Raw genomic sequence first — 16,813 nt, 5'->3', positions numbered from 1 at the left:
CACTATTTCAAAGTCCGATTCTTTTTGGACAGCAAAACAACTGTTTGGTCCTGTATACATATATTGTATTTAATTTATACTTTAACATATTGAACATGTATTGGTCAAACTGCCATCTTGGGGGAGGGGGAAGGAGGAGAAAAATTAGAACAAAAAGTTCAGCAATTGTCAATGTTGTAAAATTACCCATGCATACATCTAATAAATAAAAACTATTAAAAAAAATCGAGTTTCATGAGATAGAACTATAGGTTGGGACCAAATTGTAAAGGGCTTTAATAGTTAACCCAAAATTTACATATTTTATCATGGAAGAATATTAAACCACTGAATTTGTTTGAAAAGGGAAGTCATATGATCACATATGTTTTTGCTGAGCAGATATATATATATATTTTGCTGCTGAGGCAATTGAAGTTAAGTGACATGCCCAGGGTCAAAGAGCTAGGTGTTTAGTGTCTGAGGCCAGATTTGAACTCAGGTTCTCCTGATTTCAGGGCTGGTGCTCTATCCACTGTGCCACCTAGCTGCCCCAGATCAGATGTTTTTCAGAAAATTATTTTGGCAGTAGTGTGTAGGATAAAGTAGATGGGGAAAAAGATAAAGGCAAGGAGATTAATTAGGAGCTGTACCAATAATTTAGGTGAAAAGAAATGAAAGCCTGAAGTGGTAGCCAGAAAGCTAGAGAGTTTAAAAGTTTAAAAGCTATGAAAGTAGAAATGGTCAGATCTGATAACTGGTTAGATATGTGCAGTGAGGGAGAATGAAGAGTCAAGAGAAATGCAGGAATTACAAATCTTGGATTCTGGAAATATGGTGATGCCCTTTTTTTAAACAGAAAAAGGCAAGCATAGAAGAGTGATGGGGGTGAATCCTGAAACTGTGTCCCATTTAATTTGTAAAAGAAGGGTGATTCAGAGTCTCAGGTTCTCCCCTGGGAAAAGCATATCTTTCGCAGACCACAGCTAGTTAAGTGGTCTCTTTCAGTTGGAGATCTGGCCACAGATGTGGTCACCCCATCTATTGAGTTGAGGGGGTAAGAAGAATTGAGAACATTAGTCTGAAACTACTCCCAGTAGCTCAAACTCCTAAGGTAAGTGATTAATCTGCTGAGAGGAAATCAAGGGAAAGTAGTGTCATTAAAAATGCAGAGAGCAAGTGTGTATATATTTCAGTGAGACTGCTTTCTGCAATGTTAATCATTTGTTTTATATTTTTGGTTATTAGCAGTGTGCCAGATTAAAACAACAAGTAGTATCTGCCCAATTTGGTCTATCAACAAATAAAAGTGTCAGCCAATTGGAAGAAATAAAACTTCAAATAAAAAGAAAAATCTTGATGCTAAAGCTATAGTGATTCTATTTACAATACGCTTCTAGATCCTAAAATGACTTAAGTTAGACTTGGTGAATATTCACAGAGAGAACAAATAAGGGTGATCAACAGTATCAATTGAAGAACATAGGTCAAAAAGGATTAGGAGTCAGAAAAGGTGTTGGTGTAGTCAAAAATATTTCACCACTTAGTGATTATTTTTGTGGTGATGAGTCTCTTTAAATTTATCAAGATTTAGCATCAGATTATGGATAGGTAACCCATCTTTGAACTAATATTTAAATCTATTGTATTAGGGTGTAACAGGGTTTGTACTATGCTTTAATAATCAATCGCCAAAAGAAAGCATTAAGATAGGATATTAGTGGATGATTATTACATTATTATTAGGATAATTTTAAAGAATCATTTTAGCTCTCTCAGTTGCTTTTGTAGAAAGGAAGAAGATTTGGAAACGACCAAGATACGGTGCTTAAAATATAAGCTGAAAAGAAATGGAAGGATCATAAAGGAGAGAAAAAAATAATCTTACCTTAAGCATCCTGTGACATTGTAGAATATATCAAAATCAAGCAAGCCATTTGCTTTGGGGTAATCACCCTCAGACCACCCTGAATAGGGGATGATGACAATATCTGTCAGGGTTAATAAAGCTTCTGTAATCAGCAGATTCTTGAGTTTCTCATTAGAGGACAAATTCCACAGCAAACCTACATAGAAAGGAAATAAGATAGGCTAGTAGAGGGTAGTGCTTAACTGTCTATTAAATTTATCAGTTCCTGGAACATAACAGGAGTTTAATAAGGAATATGTAGGAACTGCTTAGTATGCTTTGCTTTTATTTCTGATGCTTAGGGGAGACTAGACAAACATTCCAATTGGACCTACTAACACTAATCTCATAAACATCACCCGCTAATGTTTATTGAATATTATCCAGAATATACTGAAGACAACAGTATATGCCCTGCAGGATTTTTTGTTGAATGCACCCTTATTCTTCCTTATTTTATGGTCTGGCAGCTAATGGAGAGACAATGGCAACCTAGAAGATTCAGTTATTTAAGGGTATTCATACAATTTTCTCAGGCTCCTCCTCCTGAAACCTATCTAATTGCTCCAAGTCTTATAGTAAAAGGGGAAGGAATATATGGTTACCAAAGGAAAGAATAAAAATGTGTATTACAATCTTTGTGAGAAGGTGGAAGAGAGAATCACTATTATTAAGTAATGGATCTAGTTAGTATTTGTTTTATTTTATTTTTTCTTTCAAGCTTCCAGTTGTCTATCCACAATTCAAGGTTCAATTGTTCAATCAATAAACATTCATTAAAAGGCCATAACTAGTACAAAGCACTAGTGATACAAAGACAGTCCTTGTTCTCCTGGTGTGGACCTCATGGGTTACAATTTTATTGGGGGAGAATAATTCTTATATACTTCAAAGAAATAGGATGGAGGGGTAGAGGCACTCGTGGGAAAGGATAATAAGGGCAAGTTTGCATTTGAGCTCAGCTTTGAAATTGAGCTTTGAATCTAAGAGATGAGGTGAAGAATAATGGCATTTCACACAGGAGGACAAGCATAGAGATGGGAAATGGAATGTAATATGTGAGGAACAGCAAGGAGTAGTTTGGAATACAGAGTGCTTAAGAAGAGTGATATGCAGTCAAATTGTAAAAAGTTTTAAATGCTAAATGAAATTTGTGATTTATCTTTTTTTATTAAAGCTTTTTATTTTCAAAACATATGCATGGATAATTTTCCAACATTAACCCTTGCAAAACCTGATTTTACAATTTCCCTCCTTCCCCTCCCCTTCTTCCCTAGATGGCAAGTAATCCAATATATATTAAACATGGTAAAAATTATATTTTATCTTGAAGGTAATAGGAAATCATTGGCGTTTACTGAACTAGGGAGTATAAAGGTAAGTTCTGTGCTTTCAAAATATCACTTTGGCAGTTGTATGAAGGAGAATAAAGAAGCAACATGGGATAGTGAGACCAATAAAAAATCTATTACAATAGATCATGAAGACCTCAGCAAAATGATAACTATGAATGAAGAGAAGGGATAAGGAGATAGAGGTGAGAAATGATGTGGTGTCAATAGAATTTGGCAAATATTTGATTATTTGGGAAGAGGGAGAGCAAAGAGTGAAGGATGAATCTGATATTGTGTCCCTGAGTGACTGGAAGGATGGTACAAAAAATAAAAAAAGTTCAGAAGAAGGGTGGTGGTGACATAAACTGAGATCTTTTGGGGGGCCCCCAGATGTAAATTGTCCCCTTTGGGGGGACCCTCAGACCCTGGGAAAAACCGGTAAACTTCCAGTTAAATGGTCTCATTCAATTGGAGATCTTGGTCAATCACCCTCCATTGAATTGCCACAAACAACTCTCAGTGGCTCAAATTCCCGGTTAAGCAATCTCATTCAATTTTAAATTGAAGTGAAAATCAGTCTCTCAAGAGTTGGCCCCCATATCCAGGCCAAAGATCAAAGCAAGTCCCAATATTCAAGGGCTACATACCCAGATATCTTTTGTAGATGTCTTAACAGACCATGCCCACTGGTGAAGATATTCTCTTCTCAATGTTAACTTTTGCTATCTTCCTAACCAGACTTTTACCCACTAAAGTCTTCTAGGAAGAAGTCTATCTTCCTAGCAATGTGGCTTCTCAATGTCAATAAATCCCTTTTTACCACGCATATTTCAGGTTTGTGAATTCTTTTGCATAAGACCTGTCCTGACCAGAAGGGATTTTTCATCCCAATTCTACCATCTCATTACAATAACCACTAATCTCATCATTTATACCTCATCAGTGGGTTTGATGCAAAAGATATTAAGTGGTTTTTGTATATGCTGAAATTGAGATGTCTATGGAATATCCAGTTTGAAATGTTTAATAGGTAATTCTAGTGTTTTTCAGCAAAGTTAAAGTGAATTTCTTTATTTAGCTAAAAGTTAATATAATTTACTCAGAGCTCAAGGCAAGTTGGAGAGTGACAGTAAAGGACAGGAAAATGAGATGCATTTTGATGGGAATATTTTACTATTTCTTCTTCCTATCTCTAATAGCTACTAATTTCTGCTTTTTAATTGAAGTTTGTATATAACTGGGCTGAATAAAGCCATTTATGCCAAAGATAAAAATATATATGCCACCTGTGACATTCCTGACTTATAATCTTATAATAATAACATGTTATTATTATAATATAATTAAAATAATTATATGTAAGATATAATTATATAAATAAAATAATTAGAATATAATAATAAACTTATAACAATTCAATGATATTAAGATATACTATAATGTATTTAACATGTATAAGACTGCTTGCCATCTAGGGGAGGGATGGAGGGAGGGAAGGGAAAAGTTGGAACAGAAGTAAGTGCAAGGAATAATGTTGTAAAAAATTACCCATGCATATGTACTATCAATAAAAAAGTTATAATAAAATAAAAAATGAAAAAAATAAAAAAGAGAGAGACTTGCCAAAAAAACTAATAATAATTCAATGATATGTCATTTCTGGCAGAGTGGTTGCTAAGCCATTTTTTAAAAAAAATTTTCAAACATCCATTGGCACACATAAAAATTATAAAGACCTTTAACTGCTGAAAAGAAAAAATTATTTTATACTCAAAGTAATAATAAGCCACTGAAGCTTACTGAATTGAGAAGTAATAAGGTTAGATTTGTGCTTTAGAAATATCACTTTGGAAGTATGAAGGATAGAATGAAAAAAGGAGACATATACAAAGAAACCAATTAGGAAGTTATTAGAAGAGCTCAAGCAGGAAGTGACAAGGATCTGAACAAGAGTAATGATGATGAATAATTAATTAGTAACTTCCTCTAGTTGCTACTTGTCCTTCATTCTCAAAGAGTATCATGACATCGGGAGGTGATGCCATGACATGTAAAGTGAAATGGATTTAAGTAAGGATAATAAGTAACTAAATACGTGAAAAATAGACTGAGTTTATTTATGCACCAAATGCAGCACCAAGGCAATCAGTTTGCAGCTGACTATTTATCATCTTCATTTATCATCATCAAATATTTATCAGCTATAAAAGAAATTTGGACTAGGTGAATGGAGAAAAATACTGGCCTGGTCTCCTCAGATTATGTTTGTTAGAACTCAATACATATCTAGCTATGCCTACTCTATTTTCTCTATCTGAAGAAGGGAAGTTGGGCAACAAGTATCTATTAAGGATCTACTATGTGCCACTCAGGTAGTCAGATAGGACAATAGATACTATACTGGGCCTGGAAGATTCATCTCCTTGAGTTCAAATCTGGCCACAGAAAGATACTAGTCACATTGCCTCAGTTTTGTAATCTGTAAAATGAGCTGAAGAAGGAAATGGCAAACTATTTCAGTCCAAGAAAACCTCAAAGGAAGTCATGAAGAGCTGTACACAACTGAAAACAAGAACAATAAAAAAGTGCCAAGAACTGTGCTAAGCACTTTACATATTTTATTTCATTTTCACAACAAACCTCAGAGGTAAGTGCTATTATGACCTCCATTTTAAAGTTAAGGAAACTGAGGCAGAAGAAGTTAAAAAATTTTACTGAGGGTCATATAGCTACTAGGTGTCTGAGATCACATTTGAACTCAGATCTTTCTGACTTCAAGATCAATATTCTATCCATACTGTGCCACCTAGCTATATGAAGAAATATAATAAATCTGGAAAGATTTAAAATGCCAAACAGAAGAGTATGTATTTGATCTCAGAGGAAATATGCTATGCCATCTGGCACAGATATCAATAATACAGAAAACCATGATGGGCGTGGGAGGACATAGTTAAGTTGGTAAAAGCAGTCACCACACCTTCATTCACTCCTTGTGGTATCATATGAAAAACAATATCCAGTTAGGTAAAATATATCCCTTAAGAGCCTGCCCTTATCCATCATCATACTGCCTAGATCTTTGACCTGATTAATGGAATATTTTCCTCATCTACTTGGAGGAAAATACATTTTATTTTGTTCTAGTCCTGTTTTTACACAGGCAGAATGAAGGAAAGAATTGAAGTAATTTGGGAAATGAAAGTACTGATGCTGATCAGTTTAAAGATGTGAAGTGTTCAACTCCATTTTAGACTGATTAAAGAGATCTAATCTAAATCAAATAAAAGAAAATCCACCACAGTTTCTGCTAAGCCACTTAGAGGTAATACCAAAAGAAAGCAAATGGTCATATAAGCTCAGTATGTACAGACTTATTTTCCTAACAGCAAACCTTGACAAAAATTTGCTTCATACCTTTTTGCTAAAGAAAGGGAATGGATAACAATATCCCTTTAGAATATTCTGATCAAGGGCAATCAAGGGCAATCAAGAGCCCATCAATTATTTGCCACAAAAGACTTAGGGACAATATATAATATAGGTACATCTTGGTGGTGTGTCTATTGCTGTGGTCTTATATATTTAAAAAGCAATACCTGTGATCTGCTTTTTAGTCTCCAAGTCTCTAGTTTGCTTCAGGACCTGGAGCAATTGAGGAACCCCATTCAGTTCAGCTATTTCCATCTTGTTGTCATTGTCTTCAAATGCCAAATTTCTTAGGGCTCCACATGCTGCCCTCTGTATATCCTCATTCTGTACTTTTAGGAGCTGTAGAAGCTTGGGTATACCCCGAAGATGCTTAACCTGAAGGAGGAAATCCACATTCCATAATGTTTATTTACCTTGTGGCTTTAGTGTAGAGGCATATAATGTAATAACAATTGATTTTGTTCTGTTATTTTGTGGGTTTAATTCATCAATTAAAAACTATTTATAAATATATTAGGTGACACAATATAATAATAATTATAGCTAACATTTATATAAACTTTGAAGATTTGCAAAATACTTTTACATATATTATCTTATCCGATCTTCTAAACAATCCTGGAAGATAGGTAGTATCATGAGCTCCATTTACAGATAAGGATATAAGGCTGAGAAAAGTTAAATGTATTGTCCATTGTTATCCAGTTTGTGTTAGAGATAAGATTTGAATTAGCATCTTCCAGATTTCAAGTAGAGCTCTACCTGTTTCACCAGGTTTCTTAATCTTTTTTCCATTTGTGATCCCTTTTGCCCAAGAAATTTTTACTTGATCCTGGCTAGAATCTGAGTTGAGCTCATGCTTGCATAAAAAGTTCTGTGTTCAGAATCAAGGCTGCAGTGAAGTCTCAGGATGCAGTATAGGTAAAATACCTAGGATTCATTACACATTTGAATTTGAACTAATTTTTGGATATTGTGTTCAGAAACTTTTTATTGTTGCCAAATTTTTCACAATTCCCACATTCAGTTATGCAGCCCCATATGGGGTTGCAAACCAAAGTTTAATTAGTTTTGTACTATACTACCTAGTGTGGTCTCTTCCCTCAGAGTTTACAATTTGTCAGAGAAAATACTAAAATTATTAGAAAAAATGGAAGACACTATGTGTTTGCAAGTGTGGTGATACAGAAGACAAGTATAGAAGAAACTTAGAGAAGGAAGAAATCAACAGAGGGGAACAGAATAATTAAAGTATCACTACAAATTTTCTTTTTTCTTTCTTTCTTTTATTTTATTTTATTTGCTGAGGTAATGGGGATTAAGTGACTTGCCCAAGGTCACATAGCTAGGAAATGCTAAGTGTCTGAGACTGGATTTGAATTCAGTTCTTCCTGACTTCAGGACCAGTGCTCTATCCACTGTGCTACTTAGCTATCCCTATAATTTTGTAATTTTAAATGCCATTCTTGATTTCTTTAGAAAGTAATGTAAATTAGGGAGAATATCAAGAAGATACAAAATAGAGAAAAGTCACAGAAAGTCTGGGGACTGAAAAAGCTATACTTAGTTCAACTTGGATTCTGATACCACTGTTTCTTTAGAAATAGAAAAGAATCAACCCAGCCTAATTAGATTATTCTTGTATATTAGGTAGTATATTATACACAGTACATAGCTTAGAGACAGAGATAGATCCTGTATAAAGAGGAGTTTGTTTGGAAAATTTCTTAAACTTGCATGGACTCTGGTGGCTTCCCTTCTTAGAGATTTATATTAATATCAGATTTGTTTTTCTTTTGATGTTGGAAATATCAACCTTTTTTATATTCTGTTTTATTTCCATAAATAGTTTGCCTCAATGAAGAAGATTCTCAGAAGGAATATGTGGCATTTGGGCAGAGCCAGAGTGGTAGGAGATATATAGTGCCAGTATACTATGTTAGTTCTGGTTTTGCTTGAGAGGAATGTGATATTGTTGGGAGCATGAGGAGAGAAAAAAAGATTTGGAACAGTCACTGAAGGGAATGGAACAAAGTCAATTAAAGAATAAAAATTTAATCATGTAGCAATGAGAGTTGTAACAGTTGAGATTAAATAATGATTATATGTAGTGAATCCACTCAAAACAGATCACACATTATTACACCACCCTTGATAATATTCTGTTAGTAATGATATCTAAGACTGCATTAGCTCTTTTTTTTTTTTAAACAACCACACCACATAAGGAGTTTACATTAAACTTTAAAAATTCAAAAGGTTTTTTTCATAGGCATTTCCATTGAGCCAATTCTCCCTTATCTGATATGAGTATTATTGATTTTTAGAACCCAAATGAAAGAATTTTACATCTATCCCTACTGAATTTCATTTTTAATTTAGTCAACAAGAATATATTGTGTACTATTCATTGTGCTGACTGCTAATGACACAAAGAAAGGTAAAATCATGGTTATTCCCCTCAGAGATCAAGTTATAATGGTGGAGATAAAATGTACAAAGTATTTCTAAGTAAAACAGAAATTGTGCAAATGAAAGATAATCTCAGAGGGAACTGAATAAAGAAAAGAGGAGAACTTAGAAAGTTTTCCTGTCAAAAATGGGATTTTAGTTTAGTCTTTAAGAAAGCCAGGAGGTAGAGGTGAAGAGAGACCTTTTTAGGCATAAGGGACAGCTAGTAAAAAGACATGTAGTTAGGAGATGCAATGCTGTGTATGAGGAACAGTAAGCAACCAGCATAGAAAGATCAGTGTGTGGAAGAGAGTAAAATATAAGAACACAATAAATGCAGGAAGGGACCAGGATATGAAGGACTTTGATTTATATTTGATTATGGAGGCAATAGGGAGCCACATGTATTTTATGAGAAAGGGATTGAACTAGTCAGACTTGTGCTTTAAGAAAATCACTACAATCAGAGTGAAAGATGATTTAGAAGGGGGAGATTTGAGGCAAGGAGACCAATCAGAAGGCTAGTTCAAGCATGGGTTAATAAGGAGGTGATTGTGAGTGGGGAGAAGGAAACATACTGAGGATTTTGTGAAGATAAAAATAATAAGATGCGTTAACAGATTGGGTATGTAGGATAAATGTAAATGAGGAATTGATGAATTGAAGTTTATGAGTCTGGATGACAAAGAAGATGGTGGTATTCTCAACAATTATAGAAATATGGGAAAAGGTTTAGGACAAAATTAATACATTTGGATGTTTTGGATATGTTGACGTTCAGATGCCTAAGGGACATACAATTTGAGAGGCCCAAAAGAAAGTTGGTAGTTTGAGAAGATAATAAATATAGAGAAAAGTGTAGCTCAATTCTTTCATTATAGATTCTTTCATACAGATAAGGAAACAGATCTTGAGAGGATGACTTCCATAATTTTTGTTCTATCTGTATAAATGAATGAAATTTATGAATTATTTGTAATATAAAAGTGAATTTATATTATATTACAGAGGTGACTCAAAGGCTAAGATCTTTTTCAGAGCTAATATATTGTAAATAATTGTTTGTTTTTCTCTTTCTTACAATGATAAAAATTGTATGACCAATATGAAATTGACTTTTAACCTCAAGAAATTTGAGTGTTTGAGATATATGCATGTATGTATACATGCATATTTATATCTATATCTTTATAACAACATACATACAAATAGGTTTTTTCCCTTTCTCAATGTTTAGATAGGAGAAAAAGCATAAAAAGTTGTCTTGAAATTCATTGATAATAAACTTCATGGGGATATATTGTAATTTTAGTAATTTATAAGGAAATATCAAAATATATTTCTTGATTGCCCTTGAACTGATATAATGAGAGAAAATTAGTCAGGGCTAGAGATAGATTAGTGTTATTATTACTAAGTAAAGTGGTGACACAATCTATTTGATACCTTCCATATAGATTATAAATGAGATTTGCATTGTCTGCTTAACCCTGACACACAGGGAACCAGCTAAATTCCTCAAGCTAGTTAAGAATGGTACAAAAACAGTGGCTAGAAACTGGAAAATAAATGGATGCCCATCAATTGGAGAATGGTTGGGTAAATTATGGTATATGAATGTGATGGAATATTATTGCTCTGTAAAAAATGACCAATAGGAGGAATACAGAGAGGCTTCAAGAGATTTATATGAGCTGATGCTGAGTGGAATGAGCAGAACTAGGAGATCATTATACATTTTAACAACAATACTATGAGGATGTATTCTGATGGAAGTGGTATCTTCAACATAGAAAAGAGCTAATCCAATTCCAATTGATCAATGATAGACAGAATCAACTACACCCAGAGAAGAAACACTGGGAAATGAGTGTAAACTGTTAGCATTTTTTTGCTTTTCTCCCCAGGTTATTTTTACCTTCCGAATCCAATTCTTCCTTTGCAACAACAATAACAACAAAATTCGGTTCTGCACATAGGATATACTAATAACATATTTAATATGTATGGGAATGTCTGCCATCTAGGGGAGGGGGTGGAAGGAAGGAGGGGAAAAATTCGGAACAGAAGAGAGTACAAGGGATAATATTGTAAAAAATTACCTATGCATATGTGCTGTCAAAAAATGTTATAATTATAAAATAAATTTTAAAAAAGAAAGAAAAAGAATGGTACAAAGACAATCTAATTTTCTTTCTTTCTTTTTCTTTTCTTTTTTTCTTTTCTTTTTTTTTTTTTTTTTGGATTTAACGGTCATTTAAAAAAATGTCCAGTTCCAAAATTTCTCCCTCATCTTTCATTCATTGAGTAGACTATCGATATACATGTAAATACATTATACATGTGAAGTCATGCAAAACACATTTCCAAATTAGCCAGGTTGCAAAAAAAATAAGAAAAAACTGGAAAAAAATATTGCAATTTTAAAAGTTCAGCTTTCTTTTTGAAAGTGGATAGTATTTTTCAAGATGAGTCCTTTCAGATGTTGCACTTTTAGAATTGTCATGGATCAACAATATTGAAAAGCGTAGTTAAGCCATAGTTGATTACCATTACAATATTGTTGCTATGGGTACAATGTTATTCTGGTTCTACTCACTTCATTTTGCATCATTTCATATAAATCTTCCTAGGTTTTTCTGAAATCATCTCCTTTGTCATTCTTTCAAATCATATACTGCCACTCCTTTAGCTATTTTTCAATTGATGTATATCTTCTTAATTTCTAATTCTTTGCTACCAGTAAAAGAGCTACATACATGTATGTACATATATGTGCACACACATACACACACATATATCTAAGATGTATGGATCCTTTTCATTTTTATTTTTTTTGGGGGGGATATAGATCTAGTAGTGCTAGGCTATGGGTATGCATTGTTATATAGCTCTTTGGACATAAATGATTTTCTTAAGTACAATTATATCCCTTCTATACAGAGAAAGAGAAGGCATTAAACTTAGGACCCTTACAAGTTCTTCTCAAAAGGCAGATGTGTGACTATGTAGTAAGACAAAGGAAAACTTGGGATCAGTGAAAATTTCAAATAAATACATATCTATTTTTTAATCTTAAAATAAAAATAATTTAATTTTTATGCAGTATTTGAACATCTAATTCAAAACATTTACAATTAAGTTAATGCCTTACCCTTTTTCGGGCTTCTGATTTCCGGAAACATTCATGCTGGATAAAAGTGGCTGCAGTTTGAATCCTAGGTGCTGGTGTGCTATCTGAATCCAGTATGCTAACTGCATGCTCCAAAGTCATCTCTACATCTTCATGGCTAAACATGGAAAATATAATAACTTAAGTTTTTAGTGGAGTACAAGCCTTTTGAGGGGTACATTTTGTGTATTTGTTTTAAGTTCACAAATTTACAGAAAGTTTTGTTACAAAGGAAATAGCAGATAAGTGTCAGAGTGGATAAAAATGTGGATAAAAACCTAGAATCAGGAAGATCTGATTTCAAATCTGGCCTCAGAAACTTATCAACTTTTGGGCAAGTCACATATTAAGTTTCCTTATGTGTAAAATGTGGGTACCTATCTCTTAGGGTTGTTGTGAAAATCAAATAAGATATTTGTAAACTGCTTAACAGAGTGCACTACATAAATGTTAGCTATTGGTATTATTATTATTAATTAGCCTTAGACTGTGCTTTCAACTTCAAAAAACCTACATGAACAATTTTTATTTACTTACAAAACTAAAAAAAAAAGTCAGAAAAACACTGCAGAGTCAGATACTTAGTAACTATAATACCAAGATTCATAGCATTTCCCCTAGACCCAGGGGGTAGATGACCAACTCATAATATCATTGTCCCAGGTCAAAGAAATATTGCTAGTTTATGTATAAGCATGCAAAACACATGGAAAGCCAGACAAACTGTTTTATATTTGTTAAAACAAGTCATAATATTATTATTAAGAATAAAACAAAATTTAATAGTGAACTATTGAGGAATAATTATCATATATTAAAAAAAATTTTTAAAGATACCGTGCTGTAATCTATTAATGCTTACTTTTATTTTTTAATCAAAAGCACACTTGGACTCTGTCACCACAGAACTATTTTTCTTTACTGAAATAATGAGTCAGTAAGTAAACAGTTATTGAGTATTAACTATATGCCAGGCACTGTTAATTGTTGGGAATACAAAAAGAGGCAAAAGGCAGTTCCCGTCCTCCAGAAGTTCATTATGTAATAAAAGGGGCAAATATGTACAAAGAAGATACATATAGGATATATAGGAAATAATTTACAGAGGAGAGGCATTAGGATCAAGAGGAGTTGGGAAATGCTTTTTGTAGTAGCTCTTCGATGAGAGCTGAAGCCAGGGAGAATAGGAGGTATAAATGAGGAAAAATAATCAGAGAAAAAATATTGTTAGCAATTGTTATTTTGTTAGCAATGTGGAATAGAGAGGCATCAAATTTCTCTTTTTCTAAATTGTTAACATAAGAAAAATTATAATTTAAGCCAATTTATGGTCATACATTCTAGAGACTCTTTAACAGTCTAGACTCTTTCTTACACTTCAGAGAGAGTTGGCTCTAAGTCACTTCAAACATTTTTTTCAGCAACTCCTGAATCCTATGGAACCTTGGACAAATCATTTCTCCAGACTTCAAAATGCCTCTTATGTAAAGGGGTTGGTCCAAATTGGGATTTCTTTAAAAATGAATTTAAATTAAAATGAATTTAAACAGAATTACGTTTTTGTTTTTTGTTTTTTGTTTTAATTAGGAACCTTGTCAGTTGGAATCTCAGTTGACATCTGACAATGAAGTATTGTCTGAAGCGTGTTTTGCTTCTTCCCCCTGCCCTCTTGCACACCCCCCCCCCCCCCGAACTTCCTGCCCCTGTTCCAAAATCACTGAGGTCGTAACATTGCATCTATTAAAATGCTCCCATGGTAAACAACAGTATTTCAAGTTCAGTTTGAAAATGGAAGAACTTGAATAATTTCCCACTAATTCAAGCTAATTTTTCAAATATATTCAATCTTGGAATGAAGTATCATCAGCTACCAATCCCAAATGCCAAAAATGTTTAGCTTCACTTTTTTTTTTTTTTTTTGGCAAGATATTCTTTTTTTTCCTCAGTTGCAAGCAAAAATTTTTTAACATTTATTTTTAAAAGCTTTGAGTTCTAAATTCCTTCATTCCCTTTCCTACCCATTGACAAGGCAATCAATTTAATAAAAATTATACATGGGAGGCATATAAATTATATTTTCACATAAACCATGTTGCAAAAGAAAGTGCAGAGATTCTACCAAACATTTAAAGAATACTTAATTCGAATACTATGTAAACTATTTGCAAAAACAGATAAAGAAGGAATACTGCCAAATTCCTTTTGACACAAATATGGCCTAAATGAGGAAAGGCCAGAAAAGAGAAAGAAAATTACAAACCAATCTTCCTAATAAATATACAAGCAAAAATTTTAAATAAAATATTAGCAAAGAGTTTACAGCAACTTATCAGCAGGATAATACACTATAACCAAGTGGGATTTATACCAGGAATGTAGGGCTGGTTCAATATCAGGAAAATTATTACCATAATTGACTATATCAATAACAAAACCAACAGAAATCACATGATAATCTCAATTGATGCAGAAAAGACTATGGACAAAATACAGCACCCATTCCTATTAAAAATGCTAGAGAGTATAGGGATAAAGGTAGTTTTCCTTTTTTTTTTTTAATTTTATTTATAAATTTTTTGACATTATATATGCATGAGTAATTTTTAATTTTTTTTTTATAACATTATCCCTTGTATTCATTTTTCCAAATTATCCCCTCCCTCCCTCTACTTCCTCCCCTTGATGACAGGCAATCCCATATATTTTACATGTGTTACAATATAACCTAGATACAATATATGTGTGTAAATACCATTTTCTTGTTGCACATTAAGTATTAGATTCCGAAGGTATAAGTAACCTGGGTAGATAGACAGTAGTTCTAACAGTTTACATTCACTTCCTAGTGTTCCTTCTCTGGGTGTAGTTGTTTTTGTCCATCATTGATCAACTGGAAGTGAGTTGGATCTTCTTAATGTTGAAGATATCCACTTCCATCAGAATACATCTTCATACAACATTGAAGTGTACAGCGATCTTCTGGTTCTATTCATTTCACACAGCATCAGTTGATGTTAAATCTCTCCAAGCCTCTCTGTATTCCTCCTGCTGGTCATTTCTTACAGAGCAATAATATTCCATAACCTTCATATACCATAATTTACCCAACCATTCTCCAATTGATGGACATCCATTCATCTTCCAGTTTCTGGCCACTACAAAAAGAGTTGCCACAAACATTATGGCACATACAGGTCCCTTTCCCCTCCTCAGTATTTCTTTGGGATATAAGCCCAATAGCAGCAATGCTGGATCAAAGGGTATGCACAGTTTGATATCTTTTTGGGCATAGTTCCAAATTGCTCTCCAGAATGGTTGGTTCTTTCACAACTCCACCAACAATGTATTAGTGTCCCAGTTTTCCCACATCCCCTCCAACATTCATCATTATTTGTTCCTGTCATCTTAGCCAATCTGACAGGTGTGTAGTGGTATCTCAGAGTTGTCTTAATTTGCATTTCTCTGATCAGTAGTGATTTGGAACACTCATATGAGTGGATATAATTTCAAAATCATCATCTGAGAATTGTCTGTTCATATCCTTTGACCATTTATCAATTGGAGAATGGTTTGATTTCTTATAAATTAGGGTCAGTTCTCTATATATTTTGGAAATGAGACATTTATCGGAACCTTTAACTGTAAAAATATTTTCCCAATTTGTTACTTCCCTTCTAATCCTGTTTGCATTAGTATTGTTTGTACAGAAACTTTTTAGCTTGATGTAATCAAAATCTTCTATTTTGTGATCAATAATGATCTCTAGTTCTCCTCTTTCCTCCTCCACAGGTCTGAGAGGTAGACTATTCTCTGTTCCTCTAATCTATTTATGATCTCATTCTTTATGCCTAAATAATGGACCCATTTTGATTTTACCTTGGTATATGGTATTGTGTGGATCCATATCTAATTTCTGCCATACTAATTTCCAGTTTTCCCAACAGTTTTTTCCAAAAATGAATTTTTATCCCTAATGTTGGTATCTTTGGATTTGTCAAAAACTAGATTGCTATAGATGCACCCTTTTTTGTCATTTGTATCTAATCTGTTCCACTGATCGACTGGTCTATTTCTTAGCCAATACCAAATGTTTTTGGTGACTGCTGCTATATAATATAGCTTTAGATCAGGTACACCTAGACCACCTTCATCTGACTTTTTTTTCATTAGTTCCCTTGCAATTCTCGACCTTTTATTCTTCCATATGAATTTTGTTGTTATTTTTTCTAGGTCATTAAAATAGTTTCTTGGGAGTCTGATTGGTATAGCACTAAATAAATAGATTAGTTTGGGGAGTATTGTCATCTTTATTATATTTGCTCGGCCTATCCAAGAGCAATGAATGTCTTTCCAATTATTTAAATCTGACTTTATTTTTTGTGGCAAGTGTTTCGTAATTTTGCTCATATAATTCCTGACTATTCTTTGGTAGATGGATTCCCAAATATTTTATGCTCTCAACATTTGTTTGGAATGGAATTTCTCTTTGTATTTCTTACTGTTGCATTTTGTTGGTGGTATATAAAAATGCTGAGG

The 16,813-nt window shown here is 33.4% G+C and overlaps 1 protein-coding gene across 1 annotated transcript in view; it reads right to left on the bottom strand.

The window, feature by feature from the left end:
* Positions 1-16,813, bottom strand: part of PKP2 (plakophilin 2) — a 122,979-nt gene that overhangs the window by 50,958 nt on the left and 55,208 nt on the right. Inside the window, exons 4-6 of the mRNA XM_074270574.1 lie at positions 12,260-12,395; positions 6,822-7,029; positions 1,868-2,045 (exon numbers count right to left, since the gene is read on the bottom strand). Of these exons, the coding sequence (XP_074126675.1) occupies positions 1,868-2,045; positions 6,822-7,029; positions 12,260-12,395 (522 nt within the window). The remainder of the gene's footprint in view (positions 1-1,867; positions 2,046-6,821; positions 7,030-12,259; positions 12,396-16,813) is intronic.

This window comes from Sminthopsis crassicaudata, chromosome 5 (genome assembly GCF_048593235.1).
Source record: "Sminthopsis crassicaudata isolate SCR6 chromosome 5, ASM4859323v1, whole genome shotgun sequence".
Lineage (NCBI taxonomy): Eukaryota > Metazoa > Chordata > Mammalia > Dasyuromorphia > Dasyuridae > Sminthopsis > Sminthopsis crassicaudata.
Note: the sequence above shows the minus strand (reverse complement) of the source record. Positions and strands in the feature narration are given on the sequence as shown.